Here is a 22,639-nt window from a genome sequence, read left to right as displayed (position 1 = left end):
CCACCCCCATTGCCCCTGGTAACCACAATACAGTTTTCTGTGTCCATGTGTTGGTTTATATTCCACATATGAGTGAGATCGTACGGTGTTTGTCTTTCTCTTTCTGGCTTATTTCACTTAACATAATACCCTCCAGGTCCATCCATGTTGTTGCAAATGGGATGATTTTGTCTTTTTATGGCTGAGTAGTATTCCATTGTATATATATACACCACTTCTTCTTGATCCAATCATCATTCAAGGGACACTTGGGTTGCTTCCACTTTTTGGCTATAGTGAATAATGCTGCGATGAACATAGGGGTGCATAAGCCTCTTTGGATTATTGATTTCAGGTAGTTGGATAGATTCCCAGTGGGATAGCGTATTTCTATTTTTAATTTTGGGGGGAATCTCCATACCGTTTTCCATAGAGGCTGCACCAGTTTGCATTCCCACCAGCTGTGTATGAGGGTTCCCGTTTCTCTACATCCTCTCCAACATTTGTTGTTTTTTGTCTTGGTGATTATAGCCTTTCTGACGGGCGTGAGGTGATATCTTAGTGTTGTTTTGATTTGCATTTCCCTGATGATTAGTTATGTTGAACATCTTTTCATATGCCTGTTGGCCATCTGTATATCTTCTTTGGAGAAGTGTCTGTTCCTTTCCTCTGCCCAGTTTTTGATCGGGTTGTTTGTTTTTTTGTTGTTCAGTTGTGTGAGTTCTTTATATATTATGGAGATTAACCCCTTGTCAGATATATGTTTTGCAAATATTTTCTCCCAGCTGGTGGGTTGTCTATTTGGATGCCTTTTATTTTACTTTTTTGCCTATTTTCTCAGGTTAGATCATCTAGTACTGTGTTGAACAGAAGCAGTGAAAGTGGACATCCTTGTCTTGTTCTTGATTTGGGGGCAAAAGCTTTTATTCTTTTACCATTAAGTATGATGGTAGTTGTAAGTTGTTCATATATGGCCTTTATTATGTTGTGGAAGTTTCCCCCATTCCTATTTTACTGAATGCGTCTATCAGGAAGGGTGTTAGACTTTGTCAAATGCTTTTCTGTATTAATTGAGGTGATGATGTGCTTTTTCCTTCATTCTATTAATATGATGTATTACGATGAGTGATTTTTGTATGTTGAATTACCATTACATGCCTAGGATAAATCCCACTTGGTCATGATGTATAATGTGTTGTATACGTATGTTTATATGTGTGTATAATATGCTGCTGGATTTGGTTTGCTACTGTTTTGTTGACAAGTTTTTCATCTGTATTTATAAGGGATTTTAGTCTTTAGTGGGTTTTGTTGTTTGTTTTTCTTGTAATGTCTTTGGCTTCAGTATCAGGGTAATGTTGGCCTCACAGAATGAATTAGAAAATGTTCCCACATTTTCAATTTTGTGGAAGAGTTTGGGAAGAATTGGTGTCAATTCTTTAAATATTTGGTAGAATTCACCGTTCAAGCTATCTGTCCCTAGGCTTTTCTTCTTGGGAGATTTTTGATTACAGATTCAGTCTCCTTACTTGTTATACGTCTATTTAGATTTTCTATTTCTTTTTGAGTGAGTTTTGGTAGTTTGACACATAATTTGTCCATTTCATCTAGATTGTCCAATTTGTTGGTGTACAATTGTTCATAGTATTCTTTTATAACCTGTTTATTTTTGTAAACTCTGCATTAATGTCCTCTCTTGTGTTTCTGTTTTTAGTAATTTGGATCTTCTTTTTTCTTAGCCAGTTTGGCTGAAGGTTTGTCAATTTTGTTGATCTTTTCGAAGAACTAATGTTAGATTTCATTGATTTTTCTCTGTTGCCTTTCTCTTCTCTATTTCATTTATCTTTAATTTTTATTATTTCTTTCCTTCTGCTATCTTTGGGTTTAGTTTGCTCTTCTTTTTTCCTTCAGGTGTACAGTTAGGTTATCAATTTGAGATCTTTCTTTTCTAATGTAGTTGTTTACAGATATAAATTTCCATTGGAGCATTGCTTTTGCTGCAATTTATAAGTTTCGCTGTGTTGTGTTTTCATTTTTATTTATCTGAAGGTATTTTCTAATTTTTCTTATTTTTTTTTTTTGACTCAGTTGTTTAAGATTGTGTTGTTTAATTTCCATATATTTGTGAGTTTTCCAGTTTCGCTTTTGTTATTTATTTCCAAATTTATTCCATTGGGGTCAGAAAGATACTATGTATATTTTCAGTCTTTTAAAATTTGTTAAAAATTGTTTTGTGGCCTACTGTATGGTCTGTCCTGGAGAATGTTTCATGTGCACTTGAGAAGAATATATATTGTGCTCCTGTTGGACAGAGTGTTCTATATATGTATTTTAGGTCTAATTGGTTTATAGTGTTCAGATCCTCTATTTTCTTATTAATTTTCTATGTGGTTGTTCTATCCATTATTATTATTGAACATGGGATATTGAAGTCTCCAACTATTCTTGTAGAACTGTCTATTTCTTTCTTCAATTTTGTGTATTTTGGCTGCATAACTTTTGTGGCTCTGTTATTAGGTGCATGTATGTTTATAATTATTACATATTCTTGATGAATTGAATGTTTTATCAATATATAAGGTTCTTCTTTGTCTTTTGTAACCTTTTTTGACTTAAAATCTATTTTGTTTGATAATAAGATAGCCACTCCAGCTCTCTTTTGGTTATTATTTGCATAGGATATCTTTTTCCATCCTTTCAACCTCTTTGTGGCTTTGTATTTAAAATGAGTCTCTTATAGACAGCATATAGATAGATCATGTTTTTTTTAATCCAACCTACCAATATGTTCTTTTTAATTTGAGAATTTAATTCATTTACATTCAAAGTAATTACTGATAAGGAAAAACTTATTTCTGTCATTTTCCTATTTGCTTTTTTATATCATACTTGTTCTTTGTTCTTCCACTCATTACTGCCTTTTTAAAATATTTAATTGGGCCGGCCCGATGGTGCAAGTGGTTAGGTGCGCACGCTCCGCTGCAGTGGCCCGAGGTTCGCTGGTTCAGATCCTGGGCGCGCACCGACGCACTGCTTGGCAGGCCATGCTGTGGCGGCATCCCATATAAAGTGGAGGAAGATGGGCATGGATGTTAGCCCAGGGCCAGTCTTCCTCACAAAAAAAATAAAATAAAATAATAAATAAGTAAAATATTTAGTTGATTTTTTTGTAGTATACCATTTTGATTTCCTTCTTTCCTTTTCTGTATATTTTTTAGTTATTTCCTACACAGTAATAACAACTTGTTTGTATGCGTATGAGAATGATCTAGTAGAACGAGAAAAATTGATGACTCGAGAGAGAAGCAAGAATGACTGTTGCAATGTCCTTGGGCAGATGGGAGTGGGCAAGGAAGGCAGAGGAAAGAGAGTATTAACTTTTTACTGCTTGTCTTGTTACAAGAGCCAAACATTTTCAACTTAAAAAAAAAAATCTAAATCAATGAGAGGAAATTTTAAAAAACGTGGTATCTTCTATGATTTCCAAATTTATTTGTGATGTGGTTAGTTTGGTCAGAAATACTTCGGCTGAGGGTAGGAGATCATTATTCTGGTATGTGAGTACCTGTATCCTCTCGGATAAGGTCTACAGAAGAGGAGAGAAAAGTAGAGCTAGAAACTGTAAAGACTTGGATGGGAGGAGTATGGTTGCTTGCTGACTTTAGTTCATATTGAATACAGAACTTAGCAGTCCCTATTACCTTTTAAAGGGTCAGCTCTAAATAATTGAGGAGCAATATTGAGTCCATAATAATTTAATATTTACTCCCTTTCAATTAATATTTATTACTCAAATGTCTCTGGACTGCCTATCTTTTTTAAAAAAAATAACAATTCTAGATATCCTGAATTTCGGATTCTGATTTTCACTAATATTCCACTAATATCTTCTGAGTTGTCATGTGACATTCTAAAGCAAACTCTTCCTCAATTCTAACGTCACTTACTGTTATTAATGATAATAAAAATGACATGTTGCATTTGAATGGAAAGCATTTTAATATTCATTACAGCAATCATTATATCAAGTGTGTAGGATAGGCAAAGGTTTTTTTGCTAATTCTTTGCTTTTTATTTTCTTCAGGTCTCTAATAATGAGGAACTTTGTGGATGAATGTACGCATCCCTTAGAGTTTATCATTTATGATAGAATCAGTAAGGATCATTTTAGTTTCACTTTTTTATCGAAATTTTAAATTTTGATTAATTAAAATGATCACAATAGCTTACTTGCAAAAGCGTTTTTTCTTGAGTCATTTAAAAAATGTTTACTCTAGAGTTCTTATTTATTTTAAAATTTTATAAGAGTATAGTTTCTATTTACCATTACTTGGTTATTTTAAAACTATCGTAGTTGCAAAGTTGCATTGGCCGGATAAAATGTTTTATTTGTGAAGTCCAACAGACTTCCATTGTAACTTGGCCAAATCTTTCAGAGTAGATTCACTTGCTATATTTTTTTCTCAGAAAAATCTACCTTGCAAATACTTACCAAGTAAAATTAGTTGGTAATTAGGTTGAAGAAAATCAATTTTTAGTTGACCACTACAATCTTTATCCTTGTTTAAGAGACATAACAGAAAATTAAAAGACTCAAAACAATTTTACCCATGTAATTTTTTCTTCATAAAATAGCTTATGGAGATATAATTCAGATACTGCATAATTCAAATGTATAAGTCAATGGCTTTTAGTATATTCACAGAGTTATGTATCTATCACCGCAAGTAACTTTAGAACATTTTCATTATCCCAAAATGAACCCTCACAACTATCCACACTCATCAGTCCCTGCCCCCTCACCCCTTGGCAACCACTAATCTACTTTCTGTCTCTATAGATTTGCCTATTCTTGACATTTTATGTAAATGGAATCATGTAATATGTAGTTCTTTGTGACTGGCTTTTTTCACTTAGCATAATGTTCTCAGAGTGCGTCTATGTTTTAGCATGTATCAGTACTTAATTTCTTTTTATTGCCAACTAATATTCCATTATATTGATATACCACATTTTGTTTACACATTCATCAGTTGGTGGACATTTAGATTGTTTCCTCTTTTTGGCAATTGTGAATGATGCTGCAGTGAACATTGGTTTTTAAGTATCTGTTTGAGTCCCTGTTTTAAATTCCGTTGGGTATATACCTAGGAGTGGAATTGCTGGATCGTGTGGTAATTCTATGTTTAACCATTTGAGGAACTACCAGATTGTTTTTCAAAGTGTACATTCCCAACAGCAGTGTATGAGAGTTCCAACTTCTCTACATTGTCGTAACACTTGTTATATTGTTTTGTTTTTTTCCCCCTTATCCTAGTGGGTCTGAAGTGGTATCTCATTATAGTTTTGATTTGCATTCTCTGATGACTGATAGTGAGTGTCTTTTCATGTTGCTTATTGGCCATTTGTATATCTTTGGAGAAATGTCAGAACCTTTGCCCACTTTTTAATTGAGTTATTTGTCTACTATTAAGTTTTAGGAATTTTTTATATATTCTAGATACAAGTCCTTTACCAGATACATGATTTGAGTAATTATTCTCCCAAAAGGGAACCCTCATACCCCACTGGTGGGAATGCAAACTGGTACAGCCACTATGGAAAAGAGTATGGAGATTTCTCAAAAAATTAAAAATAGAAATACCATATGCTCCAACTGTCCCACTACTGGGTATTTATCCAAAGAAATTGAAATCAACAATTCAAAGAGACTTACGTACCCCTATGTTCATTGCAGCATTATTCACAATAGCCAAGACATGGAAGTAACCCAAGTGCCCATCAACTGATGAATGGATTAAGAAGATGTGGGGTGTGTGTGTGTGTGTGTGTGTACAATTATATATATACGATGGAGTACTACTCAGCCATAAAAAAAGACAAAATCATCCCATTTGCAACAACATGGATGGACCTTGAGGGTATTATGTTAAGTGAAATAAGCCAGACAGAGAAAGACAAACACCATATGATTTCACTTATATGCGGAAGATAAACAAACACATGGATAAAGAGAACAGATTAGTGGTTACCAGAGGGGAAGGGGGTTGTGGGGTGGGCAAAAGGGGTAAAGGGACACATATATATGGTGATGGATAAAAATTAGACTATTGATGGTGAGCATGATGCAATCTATACAGAAACTGATAAATAATAACATAGACCTGAAATTATACAATGTTGTAAACCATTATGACCTCAATAAAATAATTTAAAAAAATTTTTGTCCCCTTCTCACCTCATTTATCTCATTCTCCCATTTTTCCCGTGGTTATCTTTTCACTTTCTTGATGGTGTCCTTTGAAGCACAAAAATTTTTAATTTTGATGATGTGGCCCATTTTTTCTATCAAAACTTTTTCTTTTTTTTTTTTTTTTGTGGGGGAGATCAGCCCTGAGCTAACATCCACGCCAATCCTCCTCTTTTTGCTGAGGAAGACTGGCCCTGGGCTAACATCCGTGCCCATCTCCCTCCACTTTATATGGCATGCCACCACAGCATGGCTTTGACAAGCAGTGTTTCGGTGGGTGCGCAGGATCCGAACCTGTGAACCCCGGGCCTCCAAAGCGGAACCCGCGCACTTAGCTGCTTGCGCCACAAGGCCAGCCCCCGAAACTTTTTCATTTTTTGCTTAAGTGAAAACTTTAGTAACGATCTAACTAGTATAACAAGAGTATTTTCTGGCGCATATTATATAATACAGTGTAATCCTGTAGTTATAAGATAGTATATTATTTCTAATAGCTTTTACTATATTTGCTCTCTTAAAGCGATGTTGAGGGTACATATTTAGATTGTGGTTAGCTGTTATTTTCAGTTTCTTTTCTGTCTGATTTTTGCCATGTGAACAATTTTCCGTTCTGTAATTGAAGTAACAGCTTTAGTACCTAGGTTTTTATCAACTTGAACTTAACCTTCCTGGTACTGCATTTCATCTTATTACTTTTTATAGGATGATTTTACCCCCCCCCCCATTTATTGGGAGTATTTTGAAGTATCTTTAAAGTCCTAATTTTTCTTTGCAATTTCATATAATTTAATATCTTCTTCAGATTTGAGGAACACACTGTGGAAATCTTAGATCAATTAAAGGTATAGTATAGATTGATCTATATACCTATAAACCTTACTGAAACCCAGTAATAAGTAACTTTGGGGTACTGCATTAAAACCAAGTATTTTCAAATGCCAGGGTTCATAAAATATCAAGATCAGAAGGGACTTTAAGTGTTATCTGGTCAGTCACTGATATCCTGCTGGACTCCTCTTTACAATATCTCTATTGAGGTCTTGGTTAGCCTGTTTTAAATTTGAACATATAACTTTAGTAATAAACCCATTATCTTTTTCTTTGGATAGCTCTGACTATTTCAAATTTCTTTTTTATATTGAGCCAAAGTAATTTTCCCTACAGTTTTCTGGTCCCTGTCAGTCTGGATCTCCCATTTGGGGTCCTACAGATAGCATGAGTAATGGCATGGAAAATGAACAAAAGGACATGTTAGAAAAATAACAAGTGTATTAGTGTGATTAGATTGTAAAGGATGTGGAGAGATGGTGAGCTAGTGACTGGAGATGAGAAAAATTTGAAGGGTCTATATTCCAAGTTGGATATTTATATGGTCGGGATTAGAAAACTGTCAAAAGACTTCCACTGGCAAGTGACATGATCAAATCTGTGTTTTACAGAACTTACTCTGGTCACAGTGTGCATAATAGATTAAAGTTGGGAAATACTTTAGGCAGAAAGGTCAGTTTTACAATGCTATTAGCCAAATAAAGCATGTAGGAGAAAGATACATTTTAGAAGAAAGATAATTAGTTTGGTTTTGGATCTGTTGAGTTTATACCTATGGAAAAGTTCAGGAGGCGGGTGGGAAGTTGGTACTGGACATAAAGATTTAACAGTTGTCAGTATATAGATGACAGAGGATGAGCTTACCTAGAGAAAATATCTTAGAGTGAGAAGAGATGACAACGGAGGAGAGAAACTTTGAGAAGCATGGTTTCAAATAACTTCACCATTCTGCTTGCTGTCCTCTGAATATGTCCCCTTTTGTCTATATTCTTTAAATGAGACACTCGAGATTGAATATAATACTTGCATTTGGTGCAACCAGCATAAACGAATATGACGTTTTGTTTAGCTGGCATCCTATTGATGGGCATCTGGGCTATACTCAGTCTTTTGCTGGAGCAAATAATGCTGCAATTAATAAATACCCTTGCATCTGCCATTTCACTCATATATGAACATATTTGTAGAATAAATTGTTAGAAGGGAATTTGCTTGGGCCGGCCCCATGGCTTAGCGGTTGAGTGCGCGCACTCCGCTGCTGGTGGCCCGGGTTCGGATCCCAGGCGCGCACCGACGCACCGCTTCTCCCGCCATGCTGAGGCCGCGTCCCACATACAGCAACTAGAAGGATGTGCAATTATGACATACAACTACCTACTGGGGCTTTAGGGAAAAAAAAGGAGGAGGATTGGCAATAGATGTTAGCTCAGAGCAGGTCTTCCTCAGCAAAACGAGGAGGATTAGCATGGATGTTAGCTCAGGGCTGATCTTCCTCACAAAAAAAAAAAAACACAACAAAAAAAAAAGGGAATTTGCTCAAAGGTTGTGTGCACTTGGAATATTTATGGATATTGGCAAATTTCTCTCCTTAGAGGTTTTATCATTTTAGACTTCCACCAGTGGTATATGAGAGTGTTATTTCCACAGCTTCACCAAAATGTGTTATCAAACTTTGGAATCTCTCTCAGTCTAATAGGTGAAAAATGGTACATAAGTGTGGTTCTAATTTGCATTCTCTTGTTTTGAATGAGAATATGAACTGACTGTATCTTTTGCCCATTTTTCTATTAGGTTATTAGTTATTTTTCTTATTGCTTTATAGGAAATCTTGATGTATTAGGAAATGAGCACTTCATCAGTGAGTGAGTAGCAGATGATATTTCTCAGTTTGCTATTTTTCTTTTGTATATGAATCTTTCCATAAAGTTATTTAATTTATGTAATCTAATTAATGGATCTTTCATGACGTCTGAATTTTGTTCCATGAATAGAAACCAAGGTACCCCCATCCAGGTTTTCTTCCAGTACTTTCATGACTTTTCATTTCTGACGTTTATATCTTTTATTTGTTTGCAGTTTGTCTTGGTTTGAGAACAAGATACGGATCTAACTCTCTTTTTTCCATATGATCAACCAATTGTCCTCTTTATTTTATAGTTCATTTTCCCCCAATTTGAGATACTAAATTACTTTCTCTTGTCTCTGTCTGGCTTCTCATGTGCTAAGAGCACACTGTTTTGATAAGTGAGATTTTGTAATGCTTTAATATTTGGTAGGGTTAGTTCTTCCTGGTTGCTCCTCTCTTGCAGATCTTTTCCTGGTTTTTCTTTTTGTCTATTTAGACCATGTCTGCCTCTGAAAAAAACTACTGGAATTTTTATTGAGACCACATTAATTTCAGAAATTAGTATATGTAGAGTTCATATATTTATAGTATTGAGTTTTCTGTCCAAGAGCATTGTATATAAAGAATTTGAATTAGTTTTCAACATTTAAAAACAGGGAAATTTCCCAAAGAAGTCTGAATGGATTTCCAGCTCTTTTTTAAAAATCAGAAGCACCAATCACCTGAAGCTAACTGGTGGCTGCCCCTTTGTACTTTTTAGCTAGCCACAGTTCTCTCCTGGCCAGCTTCGCTCACTTATGCCACCTGCCTGGCCTCTGTGCAATCTACAACCTGAATGCACTTGGAGAGTTGGCTGTCTGCACTGAATACAGGACCCCATAGTTACAAATTATTAGATTTAATCTGTGGCTCCATTCCCTTGAGATTCTTTTCTATCTTGGTTCTGTTAACTACTGTGATTAATTCTGCCTTCCAACTTAAAATCACCTTGTTAAGCAAACTTTCTATACCTTCATTTAAGTCTGATGATAAATACTGAACCAGCCAAACTGAGACTAGAGAAATTCAGCAGTACACTACTGGAAAATTATTTAGTACTATTTGAGTGTGGCTATGCAGGTAGTTACTAGTATATGGTCACATAATTTTACTAGCATTGAACTAGTAAACCTTGTCAAATTCTCAACGATCTACCAGTCTTGCACTTAGAAGCCCTGTGGGAATCCTATGGAAATGAGTAATTTGGGGCCAGTAGTTGACAGTTTATCCCTTTAAACATTAAACCTTTTATTTTAGCCATTTTAGATAGATTTTTTTTTTTTTGCATTTCATTAAACTAGAAATATTTTGCCAATAGCATTGAAAAGAGAAGCTTTAAGGGAGGCAGAAGTCTTCAAGAAATTGAAGGTTTATCGTAATTAGGTTTATTTTAAACAATCTCAAAGTAGATGCCTAGTAAGGCAGGAGGAATATTGACTTGAGTGAGGTAAAGAAGAACTTTTTGACGGTATTCAGTTATAGTTTGAATGCCTTAAGAAGCATTGTTTCTAGAAGTCCACAGACCAATTTTTTTTAACAAAGAAATAGTGAACTCATTTGCCAGCTTTTTATTTTGCCAAGCAAGGGTATTCTTTAAAATGACTAATGTCCCCTGTCATTATCACTTTATTTGAAAAAATGTTTCTGAGTACAGTGTGTTTTGGTCTCTGTTATTGGAAGAGTTTGCTATTTGCTATCTAAAAGTAACTTCAAATGTTAATAGCCACCAGTGATAATAATTTCACCTACTGTAAAAATGTTAGTCAAGTGATAAGCCAGAGAAGAAATTCTAATCAGTGAAATAGCTCCCTATTGCCTCTAGGATAAAGTCCAGATTTCTTAACATGGCTAATAAAAGCCCTGAATATCTGACCTCTGCTTACCTCTCTACATCTCTGTTTGGCTAGTAGTGTATTCTGGCCATACTGTGCTATTGAGTGGTTCCCGAGATGCTGTGTCCTGCCTCACCTCTGAGCATTTCTTTAGTGTTCCCTCTGGCTCTTGCCCGTTTTAGGTACAGTGCAAGAGAGTGAGGGGATTGTAAAAGACGTTTCCTACTGTAATAGGGGTTATGGCTTACCAGTAGAGACAGTATTTTAACTTTATTTAGCACTTTATAATTCACCTTTGAGGTAGACAAGACTGTAGTTAAAAGTTTGTGTTGTTATTTTCTTTTTTAGTTTTTCATAGATGAAAACAAAAAGTGTGTGATCTTCTCGAGGTCATACAGCTAGACGGTGCTAGAGCCAGGATTCAGGTCTAGTTTTTTTTTAATTTAAGTATCATGTTCTTTCAGATTCCTATGCAGTCATTCATTGATTTAGCAAAAATTTTTTATGAGCCTGCTATGTTAGGCGACATGCTAAGGATACAGAGGTGTTTCTTTTTTCCAAGAGTGTTCAGTGTAGTGGAGAGACAAGGTAATATATTATTACAATGCAATGCTATTTGTGGTATGCACAGGTTACTAGACAGAAAGTTGCGTCAGGAGAGGCTTTCTGTAGGAGGTGGATCCTAAGCCAAGTTTTCTCCAAGTATAAATTTGAAATAGCTATGAGTAACTTGTAAACAAAGTAAAAATTAATGTAGCACAAGTTTTATACCGTATAGAAATGCTGAAGAGATGGCTAATAGAGAACTGAATAATTTGGTAGGGATAATTGTTATCGTATTAAATGGGGCAAAACTATTAATGTTTAGAACTTATTGAGAAGACTACAGTAGTCCCCCCTTATCTGCGGTTTCACTGTCTGCTGTTTCAGTTACCCGCGGTCAACCTCAATCCACCTCCATCTGAAAATATTAAATGGAAAATTCCATATAAACAATTTATAAGTTTTAAATTGTGCACCGTTCTGAGTAGTGTGATGAGATCTCATGCTGCCAGCTCTATCCCACCCAGGACGTGAATCATCCATTTGTCCAGCACGTCCACTCTGTGTACACCACCTGCTCATTAGTCACTTAGTAGCCATCTCAGTTATCAGATCATCTGTCGAGGTATTGCAGTGCTTGTGTTCAAGTAACCCTTATTTTACTTAATATGGCCCCAAAGTGCAAGAGTAGTGATGCTGGCAGTTGGGATATGCCAAAGAGGAACCGTAAAGTGCTTCGTTTAAGTGAAAAGGCGAAAGTTCTTGACTTTATAAGAAAAGAAAAAAAATCGTATGCTGAGATTTCTAAGATCTATGGTAACTTTTATTACAGTGTATTGGTTCTTGTTTTGTTTTTTTTTTTAATTTTTTTTTTCTCTTTGCTGAGGAAGATTGGCCCTGAACTAACATCTGTGCCAACCTTCCTCTGTTTTTGGTATGTGGGACGCCGCCACCGCATGGCTTGATGAGCAGTGTGTAGGTCTGCACCTGGGATCCAAACCCTCGAACTTGGGCTGCCAAAGCGGAGCATGCTAACTTAACCACTATGCCACTAGGCCAGCCCCAGAGTGTATTTGTTATAACTGTTCAATCTATTTTTTTCTTAGTTATTGTTGTTAGTCTCTTACTGTGTCCAATTTATAAACTAAACTTTATCATAGGTATATATGTTAGGAAAAAGCATAGTATTTATAGGGTTCGGTACAATCCTCAGTTTCAGGCAGCCTCTGGGGATCTTGGAACGTATCCCCCACAGATAAGAGAGCACTATGGTAATTCATTTAGTAGAAAAATATTGAGGGACCTATTTGGAGAATATAGAAATGTCTTGGAGAAAAAGCAACTGTTAGACATTGAGGAAAGTCAATTTACCACTGGACTAAGTTTATAAATATGTAAAACCTGTTATAGAACACATATTCATTCATCTTATTTTTACTCTTAAGGCCCAGTTCAAATGTTAGCTCATCACTGCCTTTCCTGATTTTTTCCAGACATAATTAATTGCTCTCTAATCTGTGCCACCATAATATAGTGCTTTGTATACATTTCTGCCAAGACGTATATCACACTATAGGTTTATGTGTTTTCTTCCCCTCTAGATTATAAAATTTTGAAGGTAGGGATTCTGTACTATTGATATTGGAATCCATTTTATTTGATCATCATGTGATTGGCATCAGATAAATATAGAAATGAAGATAGATAAGTAATTTGATTTTGATTCTAAATATTTGTCTCAATCTTAGAAGAATTCTGTCCCCCTTTTAATATACTTGATTGATAAGGTCCTCCACAACAGTGCTCCGATTATATTTCTGCCTTTACTTTCCAGTTTTCTCCCTTTGTATACCCTCTGCAGTGGTCATAATGTTCCCTGTTTATTCTTCCTTCCTTGCTGCCATTTCTTTATTTCTAAATCCTTTGCCTGGCCTCCCCTTCCAATTCATTTATAAGACCCCCTCAAAAGCTAATTGTTTCAAGAAGCTTTTCCTGAATAACTTGCCAAGTATGCTCTCTTCTCTTTATAAATCACCTTACAGATGAATTTGTGCCTCTTTTAAGCCATGTTTACCGTATTTTATTCAATATGATGTGCTTTTCTTATGCCATTACCCCCTTCCTCCCCTGTTTGGATTCTAACTTCTGAGAGCAGAGACTTTTGTGGTTTCTGCAAAGTTGCTTTGGATGTAAGGGACAGTCCGTAAATATTTGCGTAATTAAATAGTAAGTTGCAATTAGACTGATGTGATGTTTTTATAAAGTTAGAAAATGGCATAGACATTTACTAGAATGAATTAAGACAATAGCTATTAAAGAGGAACTTAAATAAGCATTGTGTCCATTGTAGAATGTTCCCTAGTCTAGAGTCTGAAGCCTGAATATAAGATATGTTCCGAGAGGTGATTTAACCTACCTTATTTTTGGCTAATGCTTTGTTCAGTTCAGACCATGTAGCCCTCCATTTGCTCAGTCTCAAACAATTATAAAATCTGGAAAAATTTCTTCTTTTTTTCTGTATTTTACTTTTTCTAAAATCATATATTTATTAAAGCACTTAGATACCATTGTGATTGATAAGTCACTTTCTAGGTAAAATTAATACAGATTTTGGTAGTTTTTACTTCTCAGAATTTTTCAAAAGTATTTCTGTATTTAAATAGTGAGCAGACATTTTGTTTAGGAAATTTATATTTCCTAATATGGACCTCCTAAAATAGAAGTTCAGGAAAACTTTCTTAGGCCTTTGCTAATTTTTGAATAAACCAATATGTAGAGGAGCAAGAATTTCTATTTGTGGTTCTCTGTGCAAGACAGTGGGGGCAGAACTGTAAATTACCTTTGTTAAAAGTGTTTGGAATGATACAAGCCTGGAACAGAATTGGCCAACCATTTCATTTTAGCAAGTAACCTCTTAGATGCTTTCCACACACAAATACTGTGTGGGTGTGTATATATATTCATATATATAAATATAGTCATTTTTTCTCTTGAGACTATCATAAGACTAATTTATTGCTTAGCTCAGGTTACTGTTTGTTTTTGCCTCAGCTTGATTTTCAGTACACATTTATTTGCACAGTATAGTAAATATAATAAGCAATGTATATATTCTAAATGATTTCCTGGGGGCACTTAGGGGCAGAATAATGAATATAACTTAATAGGAAGGTGCTTGCTTTTGCTACATGAATGTCTAAATCAGTTAGCTGTCAGGAACACTGATCTTACATGGCAGATGAGCAAGAGGACCATGGTAGCAATATGTGGGGACATCCCCAACATACCACGTGGTCTCTGTTTTCTGTCAACTGACCAGATGGCTAACCTTTATCTCATTTTGAGCCACTTTATCATGACCTCATCCAGTTGCTCATCCTGATTCAATTCCACATATACCCTGTGAAATAATAGATTTGTCTGCTCAAGAGGTCTAGAGCAAAAGACCATAATACACTTACTAATCTGAGAGGATCTGATGTCAGCTATCTTAACAAGAAATAACTTTGAAGTGTAATACATATATACTTTATACATGCTAGAGCTGCTGGGGTGTAATGGCCATTTCATAGTCTGGGAGAGAGTCTGACATACCATTCTCAAGTTTACTTTACATTCTGTTATCATAATATATGAATTTCAAAATGAAGTAATATGCATTATTACTTTTAAATGCGTATATTTATGTCCCCTGCAGGAGCCTTTTTTTCCTTGTAGGGAATATTGATGAGCTGTTTGCAATGGATTATTCTACCAAAAAATACTGTACAATTTTGTTTTGTGTTTTAAATCATATATAAACTTTGTAGAACTTGAATGAATACTCGTTATTAAACTTTGTTTTTGTTTGTATTTTCCTAGGATTCTGACACTTCATGACATCTCATTATCTACAGCAATAATGAACATTGACCTGTTTTGGATTAGTTGATGATCTTTGGAAATGATCCAGTAATATCTACTACAGAGAAGCTAAATATACTCCATTTGGAGTGAACAGCCCAGATTGTTACTGAATTTTTCAAGATGACGGATCCAATGATGGACTTTTTTGATGATACCAGTCTTTTTGGTGAGACCTTAGAAGGTTTGTCAGATGATACATTTGTACAACCAGGACCGGTTTCACTAGTTGATGAATTGAACTTGGGTGCAGAATTTGAACCTTTGCACATAGACTCGCTGAACCATGTTCAAGGTACTCCAACACATCAGAAGATGAGTGATTATGAACACTTAAATCAGTTTGATTCAATGAAATTTCACCAAGTTAATCAGTCTTTTGGTAGCCCAGCTGAACATGTGTTATCTCCACACTCTCAGTTTAATTGTTCTCCAATCCACCCCCAAAACCAACCCAATGGTTTGTTTCCAGATGTAGCGGATGGCAGTCCAATGTGGGGCCATCAGACAGCTACTAGCATTTCAAATCGAAATGGATCTCCTTTTCACCAACAAGGACATTCTCACTCTATGCATCAAAATAAAAGCTTTGTGGCACACCATGACTTTGCCTTATTTCAGGCCAATGAACAACAAACACAGTGTACTTCACTACGCTCACAACAAAACAGAAATAATCTTAACCCAGGGCAAAATTCTCTTAGCCACTCTAAAAATTTTATGGATGTTAATGTTTCTGGTCCACACAGAGTCAGTGTTAACCGCCCACCACAAATTACTAGTGCATCTACTTCACAACAGTCTCTTTCGATGCAGCAATTTTCTCAAACGTCAAATCCTTCGGTGCACTTCCTCAAGTGTAGCAACCATCAAGAAGGAAATTTTAATGGACCTTCCCCAAATATGACTTCTTGTTCTGTCAGTAATTCACAGCAGTTTTCTTCACATTATTCCTTTTCCAGTAATCATGTATCACCCAGCAGTCTTCTTCAGTCCTCTGCAATTCTTGCACCTAATCATACAAATCAGACTTTAACTGATTTTACTGGAAGTAATTCCTTTTCACCTCATAGGGGAATCAAGCAAGAATCCACTCAGCATATGCTAAATCCCAATACATCGTTGAATTCAAATAATTTCCAAATGTTGCATTCATCACATCCTCAGGGTAATTATAACAATTCAAAATTATCTCCTGTGCACATGAACTTCCCAGATCCTGTTGACTCAGGAACTCAAATAGGCCATTTCAATGATCATGTGGAAACGAATGGCTTTTCATCTTTAGAAGAGAATTTACTTCATCAAGTGGAGTCTCAAACTGAGCCATTCACAGGACTTGACCCAGAAGACCTCCTTCAGGAGGGTCTCCTTCCCCAATTTGATGAGTCAACGTTTGGGCAAGATAATTCAAGTCATGTTTTAGATCATGACCTTGATCGGCAATTTACTTCACATCTTGTAACACGGCCCTCTGATATGGCTCAAACTCAGTTGCACAGTCAGGCTCGGAGCTGGCATTCATCACTTTCCAACCATCAGCATTTACATGACAGAAATCGTCTATGTTTACAGCGACAGGTACGTAGCTCTTTTATTTTGGTGATTTGGGGTAGGGTGGGCTTTTACTCATTGAGTTAATTTTATGAGACATATTAAAGATTTCTCAAACTCAGTAATTAGGTGAATATGCATATTTTGACATAGGTTTACGTGGCTTTAACAGTCTTATATTTGAAAGTGATTCGTTGATGTGCTCAAAGCAAAACTAACTTCTATATTTAGAAATTGTAAGGTTTTAAGACCTCTTTTGTAACTTTAAATTATAATTGCCTTTAACAGAAAGATATATTATCAAAAACAAAAACTTAATAACCATAATTAAAAGGAAACAATACATTGGGAACATTTTATTGCAAATATGGTACACATAGGGTTCATATTCCTATAAAAAGCTCATATAAATTAATAAGCAAACTTTTAAGATCTTAGTTGATAACTAGATAAAGCATACAAGCTGAAATTCACAAAAAAGAAATTGAATTACTAAACAAAACATTCAGAATAATATGCAACTTTAATAATAGTTCAATTTGGAGCTTGGTTTCATTTTTGCCTGTTAGAAAAAAATTTTTTAAGTGTTAATGCTTAGTGCTGGCAAATTTATGGTGAAATTGGAACTTACATGCATAGCTTTGTTAACTGATACAAATATTTTGGAAAGCAATTTGGTCGTTTATGAGTATAAAAATACTTTATTACAGGGGCTGGCCCCGTGGCTTAGCGGTTAAGTGCGCGTGCTCCGCTACTGGCGGCCCAGGTTGGGATCCCAGGCACGCACCGACTCACCGCTTGTCCAGCCATGCTGAGGCGGCGTCCCACATAAGCAACTAGAAGGATGTGCAACTATGACATACAACTATCTACTGGGGCTTTGGGGAGGGGGAAAAAAAAGGGGGAAAGAAAGGAGGAGGATTGGTAATAGATGTTAGCTTAGAGCCTGTCTTCCTCAGCAAAAAGAGGAGGATTGGCATGGATGTTAGCTCAGGGCTGATCTTCCTCACAAAAAAAAAAAAAAAAACTTTATTACAATAATACAAACATAGCAAAAATAATACACCCAACAATATTTATCTTACTATATCTATAAGGGACAACTGGAAACATCATAGTTTATTATCATATTGATATTAGATGGACTATTATAGGCATTAAAAAGACTTTGAAGACTAACACTGAGAATATGACAATGATGGGGAAAAAGCATAATTCAAAATTAGGATCGTAATAAAGTGGTTCAGAGTTCAGGGTCTGGTACCAGACTACCGGATTAGAATCTTGGCTCCTGTTACTTATTAGTTGCATGACTTGTAGCTAGTTATATAATTTTTATGTATCTCCTTTGCCTCATCTTTAAATGTGGAATAATAGGATCTACCTAATAGGGCTTTGGTAAGGATTAAAAAAGTTATAACGTATAAAAGTGCTGAGAACTGTGCCTAGCATATAGTAAGAACTTAATAAGTGTTTTTATAATTATACTTTTTTCATAGCAGTGTGAAACTATGCATATGAAAAAATACTGGGAGGAAATAGATTGTTTTAGGGCAGTACAATTTCCTTTGTTTTCTATAGTTTTTGTCATGTGAATGTGTTACTTTTATAATAAAAATGTACTTACTGTAATAGTTTATCATTTTCCTGAAGTCTTGTTAAATTAAGGATTCATAAAATACTTTAATACTTTGGTTACCTCTGAGATTAGGTGGACAATGAAATATACCACAGTTCTTGAAATTAAATATTTAGGGACTTTTTTCATTTCAAAGCCTTCAAGTGTTTGCAAAAGATAAAATCTTTGTCTTTTCCATTGGGTTGATTTTACTTCTGTTTCAAATGATATTTTCTGTACATTTTTTGAAATGTCTAGATAGATTTTAAGATATTTAAAAGGCACTTGTAAACCCTCCCACTCTCCTTTTCATGGCATGAGTAGAATAATATGATTTTGCTCCCTCTACTGGAAGAGGATCAGGCATCTCAGTTAGAAGGACCCTGGGAAAAGCCTTTACTGATTGAAGGTGGGGTCACTTCCACTATCAACTTTATCTGTAGATTTCTGACTAGTTTGACTAATCATTTTGTCCAGCATATACTAATTGAAGTTATGAAGCCTGAAATTTATTAACTCTACTTCTTAATTTTATTTTTCTAAGGCCTCGTCACCATTTTTTTTTTTAATTCATGTTTTTCTAAACGTGTTATACTGGCTTTAAAAAGAAGTAAAGACTCCCTTTTATAGATTTGGAATGAATGGAGGGTAATTATAAATAACTAAAGTAGTCCCTAATGCCTGCATATTGATAGTACTATCTGAGAGAAATTCTTTTCAGATCTATCATAAGCAACCTTTCATACATCATCTTATTCTACACTGATAAATTCCTAAGGCTTTATTTAAATCTACTTACTTTTTTGTTTGAGGGTTTTTGTTTTGCTAATTTCTTGTTCTTTTTGTTACGTGTTAAAAACTGATAAAGGGCAGTGGATTTGGAATACTTTTTTGACTTACTGAAAGTGTTCTCAAGTTTCCTATTATTTCTTAGTGTTAAGAGTGATATTTGGGAGTTGCTGATTATGGGAGTAAAGAGGAGAGATGGATTGGTAGAGAAGCTAGGGGATTATTATTATGATTATGATTATTATGGATTACATATAGAATTTATATGTACTGAATTACAGGTTACATATGCTAAATAATGTGAAATTCAAATGATTTAACATGATGTAATTTATGACATATTTTAGCAGAGCATATGTTTTTTGCTTGTGTAATTTTTGGCATGTTCTGGACAGTTATGGTTACTATGTACCCAAAATGTTATATTAATAAGGAGTTTTTATATTATTACAATGTTTTCCCAGGTTCTATGGAAAGAAATTTTTTTCTTAGTTTTTTTTTTTAACTCTCTGTTAATTGCAGTAATTTCATTTCAGACTAAATTAGCATTCTTAAATATATACACAAGTTAAGAGATTAAAAATAAAAAAGTGGCATAATTTTTGGTTTATCAAAATCAAAAAATGAAATACGATTTGTTATAGTCAAAACAAGAAATTCTTTAACCTACTGTTTGAAAATTCTTGAATGGCACTCTTTAGAATTCTGTAGGGCCGGCCCTGTGGCTTAGCGGTTAAGTGCACACGCTCTGCTACTGGCGGCCGGGGTTCAGAACCCCGGGTGTGCACCGACGCACCGCTTCTCCGACCATGCTGAGGCCGCATCCCACATACAGCAACTAGAAGGATGTGCAACTATGACATACAACTATCTAGTGGGGCTTTGGGGAGAAAAAGGAGGAGGATTGGCAATAGATGTTAGCTCAGAGCCGGTCTTCCTCAGCAAAAAGAGGAGGATTAGCATGGATGTTAGCTCAGGGCTGATCTTCCTCACAAAAAAAAAAAGAATTCTGTAAAGCTTCAGTGAGAATGTTGGATTTGTAAAGAATATTGCTAAGCCTTGCTTTTTCTTATTCCCCAAATGAGGTAGGGTGGTTGTAGATATAATTTCAAATGTCTTAGAGTACCCTGAAGTCTGTGTCAATCATTAAAAACAGTGAATATTGCTGAAAACATTTCTTATATAATTGACTCTAGAATTTTACCACTTAAAAAAGAGAAAAGAAAAAAGGTGACAAGCTACAGCAAGTGTTTCTAAATGTAAGTACTCACGAAACATAATAGAGCAAATAGTAGCTTATTTTCATCTCTAATTCTTACAGCAAAGGAATTTTGAGAGAATATTACTATAAACTTTTCATTGCTCTCTTACGACAAATACTTTCTGCTGTTTTGTAACACAGAATCTTGATTTTGTCTTATTTGTGAAGTGGAAATAGCATGTGGAGCACTGTGTGATCTTTCAGTGTTTGTAAATTAAATTTAATGTAACAGTTCTATAGCAGTGAAAAATATTATGTGGGATAGCTGAAATAGCAATCAAAACAGGAAATAGAATTTTAGGAGATACATAATTATACATAATTCCTTGTTGGCTTTTGTATTCTGATAAATTTATTACTTTATTTACTACCTTGAATTTTCATTTCATTTTTTTCCTGAAGGTAGAGAAACTTACATTATTTATAAGCTTTAAAAAAATCTTAGAGAAAGACAGGTTTGAACAGCCTATATAAGAGGCACATTTTAAAATACTGGATTTTTTTATGATAAAAAATTTAATACATGGTTATTAAAAAAAATTGGACCATATAGGAAACAAAAAGATGAAAAATAAGTTACTTGTAATATCACTACCAAAAGATATCACCGTTGATATTTTCTTATTTAAGTTTCCAGTGAGATCTATTGTCTCTCTCCCCTGTTGTCCACCTACATACATATTTTTAAGAAGCGAAGTTGGGATCATATAGTTTATGCTGTTTGGCAAATTGCTTTTTTAACCTTCCAGTTAATATATTGCAGACATTTTTCATGTCATTAAATATTTTTCTAAAAATGATTTTGAATGGCTGAATAGTTTACCATTATAATGTTTCTAAAGTACCATATAAAAGTAAGGCTATTATTGAGATCGGGAAAAGTCTGAATTGAGGTTATTAAAATATCTTTATATTTTTCTTGCGTATATTAACGTAAGTATTTAATTTAAAGTAGGAATATAGTAATAGCAAAAATTATAATAAATAACACATAGAGCACTTACTTTGTGCCAAGCACTGTTCTAAATACTTAACCTATATTAACACATTGATCCCTCACAACAGTCCTTTTAATTGGATACAGTTATTTTCCTCATTTTCCATGGGAGGAAACTGAGGTATAGAGAAGTTAAGTAGTATACCCCAAATCACATAGCCGGTGTGGAGACATCCAGTGGTTGTACTGGATTCAAACCAAATTTGACTTCGTGATATGCAGTCTTAACCACTTTCACTTTACTTAGTATTTTAATGCATTGTAGTATATAACAATCATATGCTAAATGATTTCTCCCTGCTCACCCTCCCCCTTCAAAAATCTGTCTTACTAAAGAGGCAAAAACTTGCTTTAGAACCTTTAAGTGGAGAAGACCATGCTTTTCATGTTTTCTGGCTATATTGGCAAATAGTTTATCCATTACCAGAGGAAAAAACAACCCCGAAACAAAACAAACAAAGAAGAAAGTAAACTGAAATAGCTGTTGCTCCCAAAAGTGTTTTGACATTTTTTTATAAGATTATAAATTTTAAGATGATAACAACAAATGCCCTAAAGTTAAACCTGATAATTATCTTCAAATGTTTGAAGGATTTTGAAGGTCAGAATTAGGCTTCCTAGTGGAAGTCAGAGAAAAGCAGATTATCGTGTAGTATAAGGAATGAGTTTGAAATAAAGCTCTTTCACTGAAAGCAGGGAGATGGAGTGGCTCAGATGTGTCACAGAAGGAATTCCTGTAGTGGGTGGAAAATGAACTAAATTGTAGGTTCTTTTCAATTCTTAAGATACTATAGTTGTAATTTTGGGTTTCGTCGTAGGACATATCATTCATATTGCCTAGTTAGCTCCTGAGTGGCAATTACAAATAATGAAGAAAAGTAAAGAAATATGACAAGTTCTCTGCTATCCAACAGTGTCAAGGAATTATTTATTATAAATGAGTATATTTTTCCAATAGTTGAAATATATTCTATTAAGCATCAAAACTTTTAATTATATGGCTCTTTTTATTCTTACACCTCCAGGCATTACTGTCACTTAAGTAAGACGCTATTGGAACACAGTAGCTATATGAAAATTATTTTAAGCAGAAATATAGCTAATTTTGTGCATAAGTCAAGTTTATAAAAGAGAGAGGAAAACCCACGTAAAACTAAAGCAAGAGATTTCCTGTACTTTGCTCGTATCCATTGAACTCAG

The 22,639-nt window shown here is 34.8% G+C and overlaps 1 protein-coding gene across 12 annotated transcripts in view; it reads left to right on the top strand.

Annotated features, from left to right (window-relative positions):
* Positions 1-22,639, top strand: part of CHD9 (chromodomain helicase DNA binding protein 9) — a 226,719-nt gene that overhangs the window by 66,713 nt on the left and 137,367 nt on the right. For 6 of the 12 annotated variants that reach the window (XM_087420261.1, XM_087420262.1, XM_087420263.1 and 3 more), the window contains exon 2: positions 15,179-16,801. In XM_087420261.1, coding sequence (XP_087276387.1) covers positions 15,344-16,801 — 1,458 coding nt within the window. In that variant the 5' untranslated portion in view covers positions 15,179-15,343. Of the gene's footprint in view, positions 1-7,053; positions 7,072-8,879; positions 8,920-15,178; positions 16,802-22,639 lie in introns of those variants that run through there. The other 6 variants (XM_087420264.1, XM_014788389.2, XM_087420256.1 and 3 more) reach the window with 3 other exon arrangements.

The sequence above is a fragment of the Ceratotherium simum genome, chromosome 30 (genome assembly GCF_057802395.1).
Source record: "Ceratotherium simum simum isolate JZ-2026a chromosome 30, ASM5780239v1, whole genome shotgun sequence".
Classification (NCBI taxonomy): domain Eukaryota; kingdom Metazoa; phylum Chordata; class Mammalia; order Perissodactyla; family Rhinocerotidae; genus Ceratotherium; species Ceratotherium simum.
The sequence above is the reverse complement of the archived record's forward strand: the minus strand, read 5'-3'. Positions and strand labels throughout refer to the sequence as shown.